At 55.3% G+C, this 7,500-nt stretch overlaps 1 protein-coding gene and 1 long non-coding RNA gene across 4 annotated transcripts in view; one reads left to right on the top strand and one right to left on the bottom strand.

Moving 5' to 3' along the window:
• LOC126983530 (toll-like receptor Tollo) overlaps window positions 1-5,974 on the top strand; it is an 8,572-nt gene extending 2,598 nt beyond the window's left edge. For all 3 annotated transcript variants that reach the window (XM_050836291.1, XM_050836290.1, XM_050836292.1), the window contains exon 2: window positions 1-5,974. This exon is cut by the window's left edge and continues 1,195 nt beyond it. In XM_050836291.1, coding sequence (XP_050692248.1) covers window positions 1-3,347 — 3,347 coding nt within the window. In that variant the 3' untranslated portion in view covers window positions 3,348-5,974.
• A 1,338-nt stretch (window positions 5,975-7,312) lies between these two features.
• The window catches only part of LOC126983531 (uncharacterized), a 5,297-nt gene continuing 5,109 nt past the window's right edge, over window positions 7,313-7,500 (bottom strand). Inside the window, exon 2 of the long non-coding RNA XR_007735960.1 lies at window positions 7,313-7,500. This exon is cut by the window's right edge and continues 681 nt beyond it. This is a non-coding gene — a long non-coding RNA (uncharacterized LOC126983531).

Genomic DNA, 7,500 nt, shown 5'->3' with positions numbered 1-7,500 from the left:
TGCAGACGCTTTCCCTCCGCCACAATCGCTTGGCTCACCTCGCCGACACCGCTTTCCAGGGCCTCACCGCGCTGCGCCGCCTCGACCTTTCGCACAACCGGTTGGTGGCTGTGCCGCGGTCCGCGCTGGCTGACCTCCATCAGCTGCAAAAGCTGCTGGTGGCCAACAACTCGCTGGGCTCCCTGCCGCCCGCAGCTTTCGCTGGCCTGACGCAGCTACTGACGTTAGACCTGAGCCACAACCAGCTGACGTTAGCTCCAGGGGCGTCGAAGCCTTTTACTGGTCTAATCAGGCTGCGCGTGCTGGACCTGAGCCACAACCGGCTGGCCAGCCTGGGTCCAGATACCTTCAGTGACCTGTACTCGCTGCAAGATTTGAAGATGGGTCACAACAGGCTGGCGGCGCTCCCTGACGGCCTATTCGCTGGCCTCTCCAACTTGCACACGCTGGCGCTGGGCCACAACAAACTTCAGCAAGTGTCGCGGCGTGCGCTTCAGGGGCTGGTGGTGGTGACTCACCTCTCGCTGGACCACAACCTGCTAAGCTCCGTGCATGACGCCGCCCTGGACAACTGCTCCTCGCTCCACCACCTGAATCTGGCCCACAACAGGCTGGAGGCCGTGCCCGAGGCCGTGTCCCGCGCCTCGCTGCTCCGCACGCTGGACTTGGTTCACAACCGGCTCACCGGCCTGGAGGAGGGTGTTTTCCGCGGACTTTTGCATCTGCAAGAGCTGCGCGCCGCTCACAATCAGGTGTCCGCCCTCAACAGGACTTCCCTGGCGGAGGTGCCAGCGCTGCGCCACCTTGACCTATCCCATAACGGGCTGGTGGCGGTGGAGTTCGGGGCTTTGGAGGTCACGCCGCGTCTGGCGGGGCTCAACCTGCACCACAACCTGCTAGGGGACCTGAACGGACTGGTGACGGAGCTGCAGAATCTGACTTGGCTGAACGCCTCGCACAACGCCATCACCTGGTTTGACTACGCGCTGCTGCCCCGCAACCTGGAGTGGCTGGATCTGAGCCACAACCTTCTGTCCCAGCTGGACAACTTCTACCAGCTGGAGCAGACGCTGGGCCTACGCGTGCTGTACGCGGCGCATAACAACATCTCGGACATCTCGGCGAGCAGCGTGCCCGACAGCATCGAGGAGCTGCACCTGCAGCACAACTCCATCTCCTACGTGGCCTCCAACACCTTCCTCGAAAAGACGAGCGTCTCGCTCATCGACCTGCGCCACAACAGTCTCACCATCTTGGAGGAGGCCGCCCTCAGACTCTCCCCACGCCAGGCACCACCTCCGCTCCTCCTGCTGTCCCTCAACCCACTGCAGTGTGACTGTGCTGCAGACTGGTTACTGCGGGCTGCCGGGGCCGGCCTCGGGGCGGGCGTGGGCGGCGCCTCCGTGCTGCCCCATCTTGGAGACGTGGGCCGCGTCGAGTGCCAGCTGCCGGGGCTGTGGGGCGGGGCTCTGGTGCCCCTCGTCACCGTGCAGCCACAACAGTTCCTTTGCACCTACCGTCGTCACTGCTTCACCCTATGCCACTGCTGTGACTTCGACGCCTGTGACTGCGAACAGACCTGCCCCAGGAACTGCACATGCTACCACGACCACACCTGGACGCACAACGTGGTGGATTGCGGCGGCGGGTGGGCGGCCATGCCATCGGGTGTGCCCATGGACGTGACTGAAGCCTTCATGGACGGCAACGCCATGGGTGCACTTACCTCGCACTCCCTCATCGGGCGAAAAAACCTGCGCGTGCTGCACCTCAACCACTCCGAGGTCACGGTAATACAGAACCGCACCTTCAACGGCCTCAAGGCGCTGCAGGTGCTGCGGCTGGACAATAATTTGCTGACTGAGCTGCGCGGCCACGAGTTCCTCGACCTGCACGACCTGCGCGAGCTGTACCTGCAGAACAACCGCCTGCAGCACCTCAGCAACGTGACATTCATGCCGCTTCACGCCATCGAGCTGCTGCGCCTCGACCACAACTTGCTGACCACCTTCCCGGTGTGGACGCTGCGCCACAACCTCTTCCTGCTGGAGGTTGGGCTGCACCACAACCCCTGGAGCTGCGAGTGTGGCTACTTGGCAGACCTGCGTCTCTGGCTGGAGGCAAACCGCATCAAGGCCACCAACGCCAGCCTGGTGCACTGTCGCCACAACAACACGGGCGCCGCTGGCCCGCCAGTGCTGTCAGAGACCCCGCTGCGCTGCGACCACTACGTAGCCACGACGCGCATCAACAGCCTCATCGTGCACGACTACCTCATGATGCTGCTCATCACGGCCGCGCTGCTCGTCCTCCTCCTGGCCGCCGCCCTCACCGTCTTCGCTTACCGCCGCCGCCTCAGGCTGTGGGCGGTGGGTCGCTACGGAAAGCGGTTGTTCGAAAAGTCGTCGGCGTATGTGGAGGAGCGAGAGAAGCTGTTTGACGCCTTCGTGACCCACAGCGCCAAGGACGCCACTTGGGTGTGCGGCCTGATGGCACCCGAGCTGGAGGCGTCGGGCTACCGGGTGTGTGTGGCTCAGCGGGACTGTGGGGGCGCGGGCGCATCCATCGCCGAGAGCATCGCCTGCAGCAGGCGCGTGGTGGTGGTGCTGTCCCGTGGCCTCGTAGACGCAGAGTGGTGTCGTTACGACTTCAAGAGTGCGCACGTGGAGGCGCTGCGTGGCGTGCGGCGGAGGCACGTGGTGGTGGTGCTGCTGGAGGAGGTGCCACGCGGAGAACTAGATGCAGAACTGGCGGCTCTGACCAGGGCCGCCGCCACTGTGTTGCGACCGAGGGACCCCCGCTTTTGGGATCGTCTCAAGAGGGCCCTTCCCACTCAAAGGAGCCGCCGTAACCCCGCGCGAGGCGCAGGACGGCCCCTCGTGCCTCACCACGCCACCTCGTGGCCAAGACACGAAAGCAAGGCGCTTGGTGCGGCGGCAGCCAAATCCCTCACTGTCAATCCTTACTGGGAGACGGCGGTGGGCGAGGGGGCGTGGCCCTCTAAGGGCGCCGGGCCGGGAGCGCTGCCCCCATGGGTGCAGGTGCCGCCTAAACCACCGTCCCCGCCACGCCCTGAAGCAGGTGGCGATGGGGCTACGCCGGAAGGGTCGTGCCCTGAAGGGCATGAGCACACCTACATGAGCGTGAGCGAGTGTGAGGAGGCTCGTGGTGCGCCGCCCCCCGGGGACGCAGTGGAGCCCCAGACTTCCCTCGCTGAGGGGTGGGAGGGGGAGAGCAGTCCTGCCTTCTTCCGCCACGACGCCCCAGACTACCTCACGCGCAGCTGGGTCTTCCACGCGCCACCTGGGGAGCAGCCGCCTCCCCCGGGACAGACCTACTTCGTTTAGGCTTCCTGCCCCCCCTCGGGCTTGCTCCACACACTTCAAGTTCCTCCGTTCCCAGCGCCCCCTTGCCCCCCCTCCCGCCTCCCCGGCAAGGGCCAGGCCCAGACACATTCCGCCCACGCCCACAGTCTGCCGCCCGCGGCGGCGCTTCAAGCTGTGATGCTGAAAAAACCTGAAAACTTATAAACAAATTCATTCAATCATCGAAATTCCGGAAAGTGTGTGTGTGTGTGTGTGTGTGTGTGTGTGTGTGAGTGTGTGTGTGTAGAGAGAGAGAGAGAGAGAGAGAGAGAGAGAGAGAGAGAGAGAGAGCAGGGCTGTGCGTAATGTTATCTTTGTTGTTGTTATCGCTAAGGCTTGGCCGGTGCCGCGTCGCGCCGCGCCATAACCAGCCCGCCGCCTGCCCACCGAAGGTCCTACCGGTTGCCTTCAAAAGCAGTGGCCTAAGGCTGGTGCCCCGCTCCGTCCCACTCCTCGGCCCGGCGGGGCGGGGCGGAGCGGGGCAGGGCTGAGGCAGTGACTGGTGTCCCTGTGGTCACCCAAAAGACAGTCGGTTCAGTCAGTCAGCCGGTGGTGTGAGTTGTTTCGTTCCGGAATTTGGGTGTAAGAATGTCTCACCCAAACCCATCAGTGCTTTCCGGAGAAAATCCGCTATTATTATTATTATTATTATTATTATTATTATTATTATTATTATTATTATTATTATTACTATTTTCCTTTTTATTTTTTATTATATTATTGTTATTATTATTTATATTATTTATCACAATTAAAGTTATAACTTGCTTGCCTCTCAGTTCGTAGCTAAACAAAAGTCAACATCTGGCAGGAAGGGGAGAGAGTGTCTTGTTTGCTTTGTGGGTCACCAAGTGAAATAATTTTATCACAAACCGTTCATTTTGGGTTTTCATATCTCGCTCTCCTTTCCTTTGTCCTCCCTAAACAAGGTGGAGAAGCAGGAGGAGGAGGAGGAGGAGGAGGTAAAGGGGAAGAGTAGTGTGTCTTTCCATTTCGTTCACTTGTTCGTAAAAATATCTAAGTTGGCCGCTCTGTGTGTGTCAAAACAATTGCCATCAAAATCTATTCTCTATCCCGATCGATGCATCTCTTGCGCCCGTATGTACGTATATGCATAGTAGGGCATGTGTGTATGTGTACTCCTGGGAGGGTAATGCGTACATACATGTAGACGTGTTAGGATGGAGCCGTACGTGACCGTTTCTAAGAGCTTGTTGGGTAATATTTTATGTAAGTTATGCAGAAACGAAGCCACGTCCCCATGTACACACCCCCACCGCCACACAGACACCACTTAGCGCCGAGCTGGGTGTGTGCATCCCTGTACACACACACACACACACACACACACACACACACACACACACAGTCATGTCCATTGTAGTTATTCATCTTGTAGTCCAGCCAAACACACAAAGCTGCAAAATATCAACACACACACACACACACACACACACACACACACACGCGTCACGCAGCCATCCAGCCAGTAACAAAATTTTTCATTCATCCATCCATCAAACCCACCAAGACGCAGTGCTGCCAACGACCCCGCTCTGTACATACGTATTGTTAACGCTGACGGTGTTGATAGCACTGCTGTACCCACCATCACCCCCACCACCCCCACCACCATAACCACCCCCACCACAACAACCGCCACCACCACCACAACCAACGCCGCCGCCGCCGCCCCATTCGTAACGCTTCCTCGGTGTGTGTGTGAGAGGCAGGTAGCGGATGAGGAGAAAGTAGGAGACGGAAAGGAGGAGGTCGACTCTAGGTTGTAACATTCAATATCGTCCCTGTAACGCAAAGTAACGCTTGTAACACTTACTCCGCAGTGGCGAGTACAGGTTGTGACTGACGTGTATGTAACGTAACCTAATAGCCCATAACAGGTGTGTGAGGCGCTGCGTAACGCTTGTAACAGCCCGTGACTGTGATGAGGATGGCTGGCAGGGCTTCCTTCGTCGCCGTGATAGAATGTAACGCTTTCAGCAAACTCGTGACGTGTAAAAGATAACGTGAGAGCTTGTGAGTGCGGGCAGCAGTCAGTGTCAGTGTGGCCGAGGCTGCAGTGTGACAGTGTCCTGGCCGTTTGTGTTTGTGACAAGGCTGTAATACCACCACTGTCCAGGCTTGTGACTATGCAACTGTGTATGTGTGTGTGTGTGCGTGTGCGTGTGTGTGTGTGTGTGACAATTATGAGTGCTGGTGTTATTATTGCTGCCATCAACAGTACCATCATTATAGTTGTCCAGACCCTTGCCATAGAGATTAGTCACGTCGCCCGGACAATAAAGGTGTGAAACACGATGTCAACACACGAGGTGGTGCCCGGCGTGGCTATGGTCCAGGCTGAGGGGCACAGCGGCAAAGTACCGTCCCTTCTCTCTCTCTCTCTCTCTCTCTCTCTCTCTCTCTCTCTCTCTCTCTCTCTCTCTCTCTCTCTCTCTCTCTCTCTCTCTCTCTCTCTCGTTCGTTCGTTCTCCTTTTCTTTCTCCTATTCTTTTTTTCTTCTTTCTCTATTTTTCCTTCTCTCTCTCTCTCTCTCTCTCTCTCTCTCTCTCTCTCTCTCTCTCTCTCTCTCTCTCTCTCTCTCTCTCTCTCTCTCTCTCTCTCTCTCTCTCTCTCTCTCTCTCTCTCTCTCTCTCTCTCTCTCTCTCTCTCTCTCTCTCCAGCCATTAAAAAAATGTCCACAGTTAGTTTACCGTAAAAGTCCGAACGAACGTTTTGAGGGGAGGCTTTTCTCTAAGATATTTATTGACTTTTAACTGGAATATAAAAATGATCTGCAAAGGGCCTGTCGTCGTGAGAAAGGGAACCCGTGTAAATTATTCTGTTTATCCATTTGTCACGTTCACCAAAACACCTATGAAACCTATATTCATAACTTTCCATCGTATTCACAGTCACTAAACCTTATCCATAGTAACTCTCAACCATTCACTACATCGCATCCAGTCACTAAATCATATTCAAAGAAACTTAATCATGTTCACAGTAACTTATTCGTATTTAGTCACGGTAAACCGCATCTACTGTGTCACTAAACCGTATTCACTATAACCCAACATACAGTAAACACACGATTGCTAAGGCCTCCTCTTACCATGGTAGACTGACTGACAAAGAAACTTAATCGTGTTCACAGTAACTTATTCGTATTTACAGTCACGGTAAAGCGCATCCACTGTGTCACTAAACCGTATTCACTATAACCCAACCTACAGTAAACACGATTGATAAGCCCTCTCTTACCATGGTAGACTGACGTAAACAAGGGTACAGACAGACACAAACAGGAAGAACAGTAACGTCGAGTAAATACATAACTAAGCCTTCCTCACATCCTTGTCAACAACTGATGTAAACAAGAGCACAGACAAACACAAACAACGGAAGGAAGAGCAGCCGCGCGGAGTGTTGGGTCACCGCGGCGTCACGATAAATAATTCAGCGCGTCACGGGACTGTTGCGCCGTCGCCGAGAAAAAGAGTGAGCGCTTGTTATTACCGCCATAACTCACGCCGGTAATAACTCCAATTACAATTACATCGGCCGTAATTATCTTTATCATAGTTATCGTGCGTTTCTCCATGGCGCGCTGGCTGGTCTTGAGTCAGTCTCTCTCTCTCTCTCTCTCTCTCTCTCTCTCTCTCTCTCTCTCTCTCTCTCTCTCTCTCTCTCGTTCGTTCTCCTTTTCTTTCTCCTGTTCTTTTTTCTCTACTTTCTCTGTTTTTCCTTTTCTCTCTCTCTCTCTCTCTCTCTCTCTCTCTCTCTCTCTCTCTCTCTCTCTCTCTCTCTCTCTCTCTCTCTCTCGTTCGTTCTCCTTTTCTTTCTCTTACTTTTTTCTCTTCTTTTTTTCCTTTCTTTTTTTCTCCCCCCTCTCTCTCTCTCTCTCTCTCTCTCTCTCTCTCTCTCTCTCTCTCTCTCTCTCTCTCTCTCTCTCTCTCTCTCTCTCTCTCTCTCTCTCTCTCTCTCTCTCTCTCTCTCTCTCTCTCTCTCTCTCTCTCATATACTGAAGGTGCACTCTCCTCTCTCCACCTTTAATTTCACGCTGCAATGGTCACTTCACTCTTCAATTGCTACCATTACCTTTGCCTGGACGTCCATTGCCATCACTGACCCA

This window comes from Eriocheir sinensis, chromosome 54, assembly GCF_024679095.1.
Source record: "Eriocheir sinensis breed Jianghai 21 chromosome 54, ASM2467909v1, whole genome shotgun sequence".
NCBI classification, from domain to species: domain Eukaryota; kingdom Metazoa; phylum Arthropoda; class Malacostraca; order Decapoda; family Varunidae; genus Eriocheir; species Eriocheir sinensis.
The sequence above is the reverse complement of the archived record's forward strand: the minus strand, read 5'-3'. Positions and strand labels throughout refer to the sequence as shown.